The 13,143-nt window shown below is 42.4% G+C and overlaps 1 protein-coding gene across 1 annotated transcript in view; it reads right to left on the bottom strand.

Annotated features, from left to right (window-relative positions):
* Positions 1-7,085: 7,085 nt before the first annotated feature.
* GRHL2 (grainyhead like transcription factor 2) overlaps positions 7,086-13,143 on the bottom strand; it is a 64,793-nt gene continuing 58,735 nt past the window's right edge. The window contains exons 15-16 of the mRNA XM_030445389.1: positions 8,596-8,660; positions 7,086-7,200 (exon numbers count right to left, since the gene is read on the bottom strand). Coding sequence (XP_030301249.1) covers positions 7,086-7,200; positions 8,596-8,660 — 180 coding nt within the window. The remainder of the gene's footprint in view (positions 7,201-8,595; positions 8,661-13,143) is intronic.

Raw genomic sequence — 13,143 nt, 5'->3', positions numbered from 1 at the left:
CCTGGCTTCATTGCCCTGTTGAGCTCCCTAAACATTTGGTCAAGGCCTGGAGGATCGGTGTTTTGTTCCCCTCTCCTAGGAGAGCTTCAGCTTTTCTTAAAGACCCATGTTCAGCTGTGCCAGAAATGTGCTGGTCTGCACACAGCAGATGCAGCAGTCCCTCCCCATCAGCTGGCACCCTTCCCCTTCATGCCTCCCTCCTCCACACCTTGAAGGCAGAGCACTTCCAACCACTCAACTGTTAAAAGGTTTGCATTTTAAAAGCCACTCAGTAAAATGAGTTCCTAGAGAACATCAAAGGCAGTGCTCAGGAAAAGCAATTATTTCAAGAGTTCCAAGGGAGCTGGTCCTGGCTCAGCCCACAATGCTTGTCCAGGGAAAGTCCCCAGGAAACTCCCCTAAAACTGCTGGACTGAAGAGCTGTGGTGGCAGGGGTGGCACCTGGAGCTGTGAACTTGTCTATGGGGGCAACCAGTGCCAGCAAACTGCAGTCAGTCCCACAGCCACCATTATATATATATATATACATATATGTATATATATATTTATATACATACATATACACAGCATTATGGCTTTTGGTTTCTGCTGTAGCTCAGGTGTCAGCTGCAGATAGGCTGGTGAAGGAACCCAGGCTGGGCTGGAGACCATCACCAGGGCAAAGAGCATGTGGTGGGTTGTGGGTATTCCAACTGCATCTGGAATACCTCTTCAGCTCTTGGCTAATGACCATGACTGCATACCCACCAAGCTGCAGAGCAAACTAGTGCCCAGTGCTCCTGCTGTACCACAAACTGCTTTAAAAAATGCCAAGTACACAGGGAAAGTCTTTTTGTTGCAATCATCTAGGCTGTAAAAAGGCTCTTGGAGATGGACACAGGTAGATGAGAGCTTTTCTCTGACTGGGATGGGCTGAAGTAAGCTGGGCTCTTGCAGCTGAATTTGCCAGGCAATACACTTCAGGTGAATCTCTGTTCTTCATTGTCCAGATGTTTTCTGCCTGACACAGAAAGTGTCTCAGGGGCTGGCTCCCACATGGCATATTGCCCCTCTTGGGTCCTTGCTCTTGGCAGGAAGGTATCAGCACTGAACTTCTCCAACCCATGGCAAGACAGAGCTGCTCCACCACTGCTTAAGCAGCCTTCCCTTGCCAAGTCAAATGCTCTAATTTCCAAGCAATTCCTCACTTAGCTCCTGGATTCTTGTCTGAAGTCAGTCATCTGGCAGACAATAAAATGGTTGATGGAAGTGTCTTACTGCAAGAGAGATGTTCTGCACACAGGGCACAGCAGGAACAGAGGTGAGTGAGGATCTCATCCCAGGTGCCCTGGACTCATGAAGGTGTTAGTGCCAGCACTTCCAGATGGGTTCCCAGGACACTCCAACATATCACAAAATCACAGGGTGGTTGAGGTTGGGAAGGACCTCTGGATGTCATCCGGTCCAACTTCCAGTGCTCAAGCAGGGCCACTTAGAATCAGTTGCCCAGGACCATGTCTGGATGTTTTTTAATACCTCTCAAGACTGAGACCTCCACAACCCCCCCTGGGCAGCCTGTGCCAATGCTCAGTTACCCTCAGAGTAAAATAAGTGTTTCCTGATGGTCAGACAGAACCTCCTGTGTATCACTGTGTGCTCATTGCCTCTGGTTCTGTCACTGGGCACCACGGGAAAACAGTCTGGCTCCATCTTCTTTACACCCTGCCTATGGGTATTTACATACATGGATAGATCCCTGTAGCCTTCTTTTCATGAGGCTGCCCAGTCCCAGCTCTGTTGGCCTTTCCTCACAGGAAAGATGCTCCAGTCCTTTATTGTCCTTTTGGGCCTTTGCTGGACTCTCTCCAGCAGCTCCATGTCTCTTAAGAAATAATAATACGCCAGATGTGGCCTCAATAGGGAAGGATCAACTCCATCAGCCTTCTGGCAATACCTTGCCTAATACGGCCCAGGATACCTCTTGCCTTCTTTGCTGCAAGAGCTCACTAGTGGCTCATGTTCAGCCTGGTTTTCACCAAGAACTCAGGTCCTTTTCTGCAGAGCTGCTCTTTGCTTTCCAGCCGGGCAGTCCCCAACACCTACTGGTGCATGGGGTTGTTCCTCTCCAGGTGCAGAACTTCACTTGTCCCCTTATTGAACTTTATGAGGTTCCTGTTGGCCCAGCCTGTTGAGGTCACTGGATGGCAGCACAACTTTCTAGTGTACCAGCTCACTCCTCCCAGTCTGGTGCCCCCTACAAATCTTTCTGAGGATATGCTCTGCTCCCTCATCCAGATTATTAATGAAGATGTGGAACAGGACAGGACTCAGTATAGACTCCTGGGGTGTACCACTAGACATCACTCCAGCTTGACTTTGCACTGCTGCATTCCACCCTCTGGGCCTTACCCATTCAGTTTTCAGTCCATTTCACTGTCACTCATCCCATACATCAACAGTGTTTCTATCAGGATGCTATAGGAGACAGCATCACATGCCCTACAGAAGTCCAGATATACAATACCCAGTGATCTCCCTGCCATTTACCAGGCCAGTCACTGAACCCATATTTTGGTTTGGGTTTCTTTTCAAGACTCCTCTTTTCTAGGGAGAATGAATTTCTGTTTTCTTCTTGTCAGAAAGTTTTCTGGGCTCAGAAACAGGAACTCAATCCCCAGTATGTACTAACACACACACACCACAGCAACAGAAATATTATCTCATACATAGGAATATTTATTTTTTCCTTCTTAAAAATGTACAAAAAATAAAATAACTGTATTTACAGTTTATCAAACCCCTCTCCCAGTTGCAACACTATTGTTACATAAGCTATTTTTTTAATATAAAAGCACACTATTTATACATAAAGTTTCCTTGTTTGCCAGAAAGACGGCTTGTCACAAACTTTGGCACAAACATTCTTGTTTGCATCTTGTCTCAATTCATAGGAAATGGAAGAGCATATAAAACATTTCATAAGCTTTATATTTTAAAAGTCATAAGATATTCCTTTCCAGTTCCGTATCAATCAATATACAGCATCTTTGATGGCTGGAAAGTTTAGTTTTTACTAATTGTTTGAATTAATTTACAACATTTAAACAATCCATAGACTGAAAGAGGAAAATATACAAGAAAGACACTTGATCTCTGAATTCCACTGACCAAAAACTTCATGAGAGAGGACACACAGGAAAAAAAAAAAAAGTTTTTTTCCTTGTAGTTTACATTCATTGATAAAAATACTCCAGAATGCTTTGATGGAGATACCATTGAACATCAAGAAAGCTTCACTGCAAGGATGCACTTTATTTTGGAGATATCAGCACCTGACTGTGTAGAAAGATACTAAAATTTGAGATTTGGGGGTTTCATAATAAAACATTAAGTGGACGGACACAGTGCCAAATCTGTAGCAGGAACCAAAATTAGAGTTTAAAAGACTCCTTTTGCTCATCTCTCTCCGAGTCTTTTGAAACAAAACATCTACAGACACTGCACAGCTCTGATTCTTCATAAGGAAAATAAGTTGAGCAGCATGACACCCTTCAGGCTGCACTATGTAGGATTCAAGACAACTGTCTTAAAGAAAGTAAGGAAATGAGAGGTTTGTTCTTTTAAATAAACAACCACAGCAGTGCCACAAAGAGACAAAAGAAAGCAAGGCAGATATTCCTGTCCCCTGCTGAACAGTAGCTAAATCTTACTCCCATTTAACTCATAATATTTGGAAGATCCAGTGGTAATTATCATTTTTCATTTTAAAAAAGCAACATGTATATTTTAAACAATACACATGCAAACATTTTGTAGTCCTCAGGACCTCTAAATCAAGCAGGGGACAAGGAGGGCCAACGCTTCAGAAGCTTCTATGATTTGTTCTGTCCCTTCCTTATCATTTTGGTAGCCTGTTTTTGGCCAACAAGTCCTTAAAAGATGAATGCTGGGAGCTTGTAGCTTCACATGACCAGCATCCAAGGTTCAGTGGTTCTCAAGCAGCTGATGCTGTAACTGCAACCAAAAGGGTGCAGGGTGATGTGCTTTTTGTAATGACACAGGTGCCTGCAACGTATGTAGAGAGGAGAAATAAAGCCCTCAGACCCTTGCAGAGACATTAAAGTTATGGGAAATCATTCATAACTAGCTCTGGTTGTCCTTTTAAAGTACTCTTACCATCAAAGTAAATCATACTCACATTCCTCGACTCTGCTGCTTTCATTAAGACTGTACAGAGGAATTGAAGACAGGAATATCAGTTCTCTTATAACAGGGATTTGCACACTTTTAAGATGTATTTTAACAAGCTTTCAGTTAATTTTGAAAGTGACTTCCCTTTCCTTGCCTGACCAAAAGCTCCTCAAATGGCAACTGAAAGGTAACTCCTTAAGCACAAATATTTCCTGAAGCTTTGCAGTTCCCACTGATCCAACCTTGCTTCCCAGAACAAGATGCTGCAGCATCCAACAGATTCCAGTTCATCTCCACTCATGTATGACATGAATGTTGTATAAACCTGATTGCTGGTGCTGCCAGGACAATTCTGTCCTTCTATGTGAACCCCAAATTCTCACTGCCTTTTTTTAGTGCAGTTCATCTTAATCTGGGCCAGCAACCCTCTAAGTAGAAGGTTGGATGGCAGATTTGTTGGGGTCAGAAATAGGGCTCAACTCCTGCAAACATTTATTCCTATGCTTTACATGCAGCTTCTGCCCAGACATCGTGACCAGCTGAGAGATCCCAGCTAATATCCATAGGATCCCAAACACTGTCAAAACAACAGAGAAATACAAGAATCAACACCACTGCTCACCAGTCCTGTGTGCTGTTCCACTTCCAATTGCCACCTGCTATAACTGTCCACTTTTTTTTAAAAAAAAAAGTATCTGGGCTAAGTCAGCATAGGCTTTTTATCTGAGCCCGAGCAGTAAGAAAACAAATTGAACCACCATAAGTCTCCTGTATTCCAAAAATGTCTGTTCTTAAGCAGGGTAGCAAGAGCATCCTTATTGGAGCATGCATTTATAAAAAGATAATGGAATTACTACACAAGTCTGAATCAGGAGGAGAAAGAGCACATGACAAAAGAAAAGGGAGGGAGGAAGACAACACCTTGCTTTGTAGATGTATGTGGATTCTGGCTCTGCTGGCTCTGTTGCTAATAATCTGGACCTTTCATAGGTTCTGGTCATACAGAAACTTCCACAGGTACCTAACAATTCTATTTGAAATACAAATTTAATGGCATGCTATTGCTAATGAAGTTAAGAGAGTGTGCAAGAGCTTACAGGACAATTCATGCATAAACATGACTAAATTAGACTGCCAGCTATTCCAACTATTTTGTTTGGATGTAAATAGCCCCACACAGCTCAAAACACTAGAGAACGAGGCCTGTTGAACCAGGCAGTGTTTTTTTACACCATTGACCACCTAATGAAAACAAAGATTCTGTGCCTATACAGAAAAAAGATTTCAGAAGGAAAAAAAAAACAAACTCCAAAGGCTTCATGTAGGAAAGGACCCGTATTTCTGTCTGTCACACAGGATCCACACATGGTGCATGGAGAATAAAACACTGAAACTAATGGGACTGGATGCTGAGTGAGGAGCTCTCTTTGATAAGCCAGAGGAGCTGGAAAGGAGAGAGAGAGAGATGCTGGGTCTAGATGCACAGGGGACAGTCAGGTCTTTAACCCCTTTCCTGGTGTGATTTTAGCCTTCAATTTCCTCTCACACAGAATTGTTGAGACAGAGGTGGAATTTGATGGAATAACCTTGTAGTTCAACTAGGGTTCAGATCCAGCCCTTGTGAGACCCATCTCCACACCTCAGTTGTGTGCTGCTCAGTCTCCACTGGTAAAATTGTTCCAGTTTCAATAAAATATTTACATCAAACCAAGTTTATACCTCACCCTACTGTCCTAGGAATCAAACCAGAATCACTCCATGGAAATACAAGGGCAAGTTTCCTTTAAAAGGAGGTTGAAGTCCTGTTTCTTACAGTCCAGAGGAATGCTTTAATGAGCAAGCTGCTTCAGAAAGCATCTATCTTTGCCTCCACAGGCTTGACAAAAGCCCACTTTGAGAGCTCCTGCTTCACCAAGAGAACAGGAAAGCATCCCTCCTGTACCTTTCTTCAGGCACACTAGGCAGCAAACATATGCATGCCTCTAGGATTTGGTAACAGCTGGATAGGGCACCCAGATATTTACAGCTGGGACTTGGGCACCTAAGGTGGGTTCATTATGCCAGAGCACTCCAAAACCCTTAGCACAGTTTGCTCCAGTGTTTCAGTATAAAAACTGGGTGGGCAAAGGTGGAGTGTATGACTGCTGATGCAGTTATCGGCTTCTCACCAGACACTCCTTAGCAGATTGCAGAAATCTAATCCTCTAGGAAAGACTCTGTCAAACCCTAAACCCCAATACATAAGAAAAACATAGTGGCAGTAAACATGCCCACATACAGTAGTTAAAATATATTATTGCATATTATAAACATTATATACAAGGTTAAAACGGTTTCTTTACCATTTACTTACAAGTGACATTTGTAGCTGAATGCCTTACTTACAAGTCCTCATTGCTACGTGCTGAGAACTACCAGAGGTATTTGGCAAGACTATACACTATAGAGAGATATGGACCAGTCTGAGCAAGAGAGCTCTGTCAGCCACTTTCCCCATCTTTAGCACTGGACAAGTTTATTTATTAACAATGACTGAGAACTACTGGTTAAGTGATTTACACCAGGTTTCTGAAACTAGATCAGCATGATTCCATGTTTTCGGGTGAACTTATCCACACTGAAGTATGGATTTAAATCCTGCACTTCACATTTGCAGTGGGTCATCTGGTTACAAATCCAGAGGCAGGTAACTGCTTGTACACTAGAGAGTGGGGAACAATAAATAAGGGACCAGGCCTTATGCTTGACAAACCCAAGTCCATATGCAGTGGGTGCACATGTGCAGAGTGGACACTATTTCCAAAGCAGTCTTGTAACAGTTTCTCTGATAAATGTCTGTCAAGTTCCCAGGGAATCTTCTGCTTTTCAAGAAGAATGAAATGCTGCGGTTCCTTACAAAAGGGCTCTGCCTGAGGTTAGATCTCTGTCAGTGTGATCTTGAAGCCTTCAACCATGTTCTCCATGTGCAGGATGAACGTGTCCTCATTGGAGTAGTGCTCAATAATGTTGTCATCCATATTTACCAAGATACTGGTGACAAAGGCAAAAGTCATTACTTTCATGTACTAGGACACTGAAAGGCAAAGCCATGCACTCCATGGCATGTGCTAACTTCACTACAATGCAAGAACAAGACTACAGTACAAGACGTTGCAGGGACAATAGTAAGAATCATCATGAAGGTCTGTCCCACAATCCCTTATAGCCTTTGGATTAGAGGCTGCTACTTGCTAAAGTACTTAAGGTAAAAGACAAGCCAGTGCTGGGGTGTTAACCCACTTCATAAGCTGTCTACAAGGCAAACTGCACTCGAGATCCCTGCTAGCTGGTGTTTCCCATGCCTGGTGTTGGCTACTCCAGGTACATCACCATGCTACTCCTCAGTTACTCTATCTGAGCTGCTGTTCCTCTGTAGTGTGAGTCACTAACAGGGTGGAGCAGTGTAATTTGTGCTTTGCACACAGCTCACAGGTGTAGTACTCAACTTGGAAACTGACAACAATTGGAAGTTTCTATGAGTGTTTTCCTCACTCTTTACAGTAAAGTGTTTTTCCACCAAAAAAAAATTGTTGGAAATGGTGTTACAAAGAAGCAAAGCATGAGATGTTTCACTGGTCTTGTCAAAAGCTAAAGAAATCACCAGACAAAACCATACCCTATACTAGAGTTACGGCTGGAAAACAATGATTTAAAATTATATCACTACAATATTGTGGTTATTTAGAAGTAAAAAAAAGTTAAAGTGGAAACACTCAAATTTATGGCAAAGAGTAGTTGCCTAAACTATCCTACATTATAGCTATGACACACATCTAAATTTAGTCATCTGAAACTCTTGCAGCAAACATTGCCTGCCTGCCTTTCAGATTTGAAAGGAAGGAAGAGGCCTGCTTCTTCCTAGCACTGCAGAGAAACTCCACACGGTGTTTGCAGCAGAGGCTGTGCCTTTCCCATGCTAGTGGAGCCACCATGTAAAGTGAACAACTTAGAAAGAAGACTTTATTAAAATACATTTTCCAAACAGAAATTCTATACCCTCACAGTAAGCATATGAATACTGGCAAGATACAGACTGGAGATTCATGTTTCTCCCTCTGACACTCCTTGCTGTCTCCACAGACAGAAAGATTTCAGCGTTATGGGTAGGTCCCTAGAATTGTTTATACTGCCCAGCATCACAGAATACCATAGAATATCAGAGAATGGTTTGGGCTGAAAGAGACCTTAAAAAGCACCTAGTTCTACCCACCCTTCCATGGGCAGGGACACCTTCTACCAGACCAGGCTGCAAAAACCCCAGTCAATCTAGCACTGAACACAGCTTCTCTGGACACAATTTTATCATGACGCCCCAAAAGCATAGCTGGGATCTCTGAGTACTTCTAAAGGATCCTGCAGAAGTCCCTAGTTAGTTTGTTTACTTACCCCTTTTTGCTCTTCTTATAAAGTTTTGCAATCTTTTCAACTGGCAGCCCATATTTCTCTGAGATCTGAAATAATCAGAATAAAATAAACATCATTAAAGACTGACAAATATGAAAGGATCACCTGTCTCTACATAAGGCATTAAAACACAGTTTCTGCCAACCCCACCGGATAGCTATACAGAAAAGCTACTTGATAGAAAAGAAACATAGATTCATTTAAAGATGATTTGGGGATGAATAGCCCTAAACATTTTAATCTAAAAACCACAATCGTTTCCATCCACAAACTTAGAAGCTATAGTTTCATAGGATGTGAGTCATCAAAACTGCCTCAGCATCTCCTAATGCTCTGCTCAAGTCAACAGATTTTGTTGATAATTTTGTTAAATTTCAGCCTGATCAGCCACCTTTCTGCCAGGTGGATTCTGATTTTCTGGGCTTGTGGAAACAAAGGCTTATTCCACTGGGCAGAAGACAGAGAAGCTGATGGATTGATGGATTATAAAAAAAATTTTAAAATGTACACATTTCTATTTCTCCATGGCATTTCAGGGTTCATTAAGCTAACAGGACCCTCCACAGGACTTCCTTTGTCTGAAAATTATCTTCGAGGTACCTTTTGTGGGAGGGCTACAAACATGGTACACACAGCACTAGGAAGCTTCTGTATTGTTGAAGAGAGTTGTAGAGTCTGGCTACTGGTGTGGTAAAATGAGCACACTGTTTGGCTCACAAAACATCATCTAAGTGTACAGACAACAAGATGAGATGCCACAGAGAAGTGTGTTTCCAAGGTAAAGGACTTGTAAAATCAACCTCTTGTCAGCTACTTAAATGATAAAGCAGAAAATACAAGAAAACTTTGGAAGACAGAACTACTTAGCTGACAAACTGCCATCACTAACAAGCCCTTCACTCAGATGCTTTGGCATTGATTGCAGGAGTATACATTAATAAACTTTTAAAAAGTCAATTCTGCAGTGAACCTCTGGTGTGCTCATGGAGCTGGTGCCTCTGAGGCCACAGTCTGAGCCAATTTTCCTTTCCAAATTATCACTCTTCTTTGAAGGAACAGGTCTCATAGCTCGTACTTTAGAAAAAGATTGTCCCAGAAGGCAAAACTATTATGGAAAAATTACATTTTTACAGTGATTAATGCTATGTGACACCCTACAGCCAAAGTTTCTGGCCCTTCCCAGGTGAAATACAGCTTTAGCTAAAAAGCTTATCTTCTGCATCTGAAAAGCACAATTAAGAATCCATTTAAAGACTGTCAAACAGCAACCACTGTTAAATCTTCTGTTTGTGTTCAGACTGCCTTTGAGAAAAATTGATTATTTTGGAGCAGTAAACTGAAGAAATTATCATGAAATTGAAAATGGAAATAAAGCAATGCACAAACTTGGCACCAAGGACAGATTCAAACAGCCACAGACTGAACCTCAAGCACACCTCCTGGCCAGAAACCCAGGATTCTCTGAGATAATTAATTAGCTTACACTTGCCTGCATCACCTATACTTGTATTATTTTCATCTTACCTAAGACACAATTTTGTATGTAAATATATAGAACAATTGTGAAATTCTGAAGAACAAAGCTTCATTTACACTGCAAATAGTTTTCTTCTTACCATAGTGTATACCTGTGACTAACACAAAAGGGAGAGTGTAAATAAGCAGTAACTACTCATAAAGTGCACTAGACTCATCCAGTCCTTAAGTTTTGCACCTAGCAGAAAACAAAATATAAATTAAATTGTGGGTTGTACTTGCTACTTCAGTTTTACTTGCCCCAGCATGTTTTACTACCCTTTTGGATATGGTTCTGGAGGTATTGCTGGTAGTCCTGGTTCTATATTCTCAGTTGCCTTGGGAGAGGCCCAGCTCAGCTGCACAAGCTCACATGCTGCATGGTCCCACTCTCCCTGCTGTGGGGAACACTCCACTTTGTACATTCACACCCCCACTTATCTTGTATCTCACACAAGCATCCTCACTATCAGACTGCAAACCTAATCTTTTTTACTATGCAAAAGGCTGTGTGTAGCCCATGTAAAAGCTTTGTAACCACATGCACAGGGTGGAAGCACATCCTGCAAAGAAGTTCCATAACATACTCAGCTTATCTGGAACAAGTTCAAGTCTTTGCTCCAAATAAGGCAGAACAAGGGTGATGCAAAGTCAGGGTTTGCCATATCCCTGTGTGGCACGTCCTAACCTATTCCAGCTACTCTTAAACTTCTGTAAGGCACTCACACCCTGCCCCTCACTCCAGTGGCCACCACTAGGTTTCCAAATTAGTGCCTCACCTTGCACTGCTCCTGGAGGGAGCTGCCTAAGCTGAGGCTGGTGACTCCTCTCCTGTACCCAGGAGAAACACCCTATGGACAAATCTTGAATATCATAGAATCATAGAAAGTTAGGGGCTGGAAGGGACCTCAAAAGATCATCAAGTCCAACCCCTGTATCTTAGAGAAGTTCTCAGAGAAACTTTCATGTTCTCCTTTTATTCTTTCATTCCTTCTAGCTTTGCTTACCACAGTCTGAACAGAAAGACACCAGATAAGATATCTGGTGTTGAAGTTCTGTATCTGTGGTTTTGTTTTATACCTAAATTTAAGCTTTCCTGTAAAGCAATAACAAAAATGGCTCCATTGCATTGGATTGTTGAAAAAAATCCTTTGTAACAGGCAACAGAGTAAAATTGCAACCTGGATCTGCAGAAAAGTCACAACTGTGTGAACGTGGGGAAATGATTTATCTTATTCTTCAGGTTATTAACTCTGAAGCCTAGTGATCAGTACTTGAAGACACTTTTCACTAACTCCATGCAAGTAAACAAGCAGGAAGAAATCTTACTGTGCCAGAGATTTAATACAGCTCATATACAGCATTCTGCACATTCCAGCATAAAACTTCCCTAGAATATGTGGGATACCTAACACTCACACATTCCAAATGTTGCTCAAAGTGGTCTGGGACCCTGGGACACCACTTCCTACTTAAGGTATGAGAGGTAGTGCTGAGAAAGCCTTGCGTGTCACACTGCCTATGACAGGTGTGGGATTTATATAACATGCAGGGATTAGTGAGCTTTGCAAAAGACTTCCAGCTGACTGAATAAGCACATTTCTCAGGAACCCCTAGGGATTCAACCAATTATACCAAGTAGTGAGCTGTGGATGAAAGGCTTAAAGTGGGTGTGGGGGTGAGCCTCCCACTCACAGGCTCAGAAAACAAGTCTCCACTGCCAAAGTGCTAAGTCCTGCTGCAGAATCTGAGAAAGCAGAGAGCAAGCATCTGCTGGGGCATCTCACTTAACACCCCCTTCCAAAACACGTTTCTAGCCAACTTGGGAAACACTGCTACTGCCAACTTCCAGATAAAACAGCAGGATTTCTCACCTGACTCCAAGTAGGCTACAATAAATTTTAAAAAGATATCCTTATTCAGAGGAATGTTTTCCTTTATCATCTCCACTGTCCACTTTTCTACCCTCTGAAGCAGCAGGACAGCATTCAGAGCAGTAGTGAAATAACAGACTAGGTGTTTCTTTGGGCTGCAATCTCCTGGAATGGCAGCTTTGAGCAGCTGAGGGAATTTGGGTTGTTTAGTCTAGACAAGAGGAGCCTGAGGGGAGATGTTATTGCCCTCTACAACTGCCTGAAAAGACACTGGAGTGAGGTGGGAGTAGGTCTCTGCTCCCATGTAATGGGTGATAGGACGAGAGGAAATAGAGTCAAGTTGCACCAGGGGAGGTTCACATAGGATATTAAGAAAAATTTCTTTACTGATAGAGTGGTCAGGAACTGGAACAGGCTGCCCAGGAAAGTGGTAGAGCCACCATCCCCGGAGATGTTAAAAAAACATGTGGATATACACCTTCAGGACATGATTTAGTTGGCATGGTGGTGCTGGGTTGGCAGTTGGACCTGATCTCAGAGGTCTTTTCCAACCTTAATGATCCTATATACATAACTGCACGAGTCAGTGGAAATGCTTTCTCTGCTGGAGTCAGGAAGACAGAAAGGGCAGCATCTAGGCTGGCTGAAGCACAAAGGAGAACATCTTTGCAATCTTACTTCTGTGGAATGGTCCAGTCTGTTGCCTCATATTGTCTGGAAGAACGCACACATTGACAGGTATCTCATAAACTGTGGTCTAAGCAAGCTCTGCTGAATTCAGATGTTAGCTTTGAATTCTAGAAAGACTTTGGGAGATGCTTGAATTTCCTCATTTAGATCACCTTCTTTAATCTGAATAAATAAGCAATTCTGCACAACATAGGGCTAGGCTATCTACTGATATTCACAGAGTTAACCTTAATTTGGATCAGTCTCAAAGCAGGATGCAAAGCTGGTCATTCACTACATATGTGTGATGTTTTGTGGTAGGCAGCTTTTTCACTATTCTTTGTTGATCAAGACTGACTGGTGAAGGATGCAAACATCTTAAAAACAAACCTTTGCATAAGTTTCTGAGATCCACTGTATCTTTGAAACCTGAGACCTCTAGATACTTGCCAGACAAATGAAATCTGAGAAA

Source organism: Calypte anna, chromosome 2, assembly GCF_003957555.1.
Source record: "Calypte anna isolate BGI_N300 chromosome 2, bCalAnn1_v1.p, whole genome shotgun sequence".
Classification (NCBI taxonomy): Eukaryota; Metazoa; Chordata; class Aves; order Apodiformes; family Trochilidae; genus Calypte; species Calypte anna.
The sequence above is the reverse complement of the archived record's forward strand: the minus strand, read 5'-3'. Positions and strand labels throughout refer to the sequence as shown.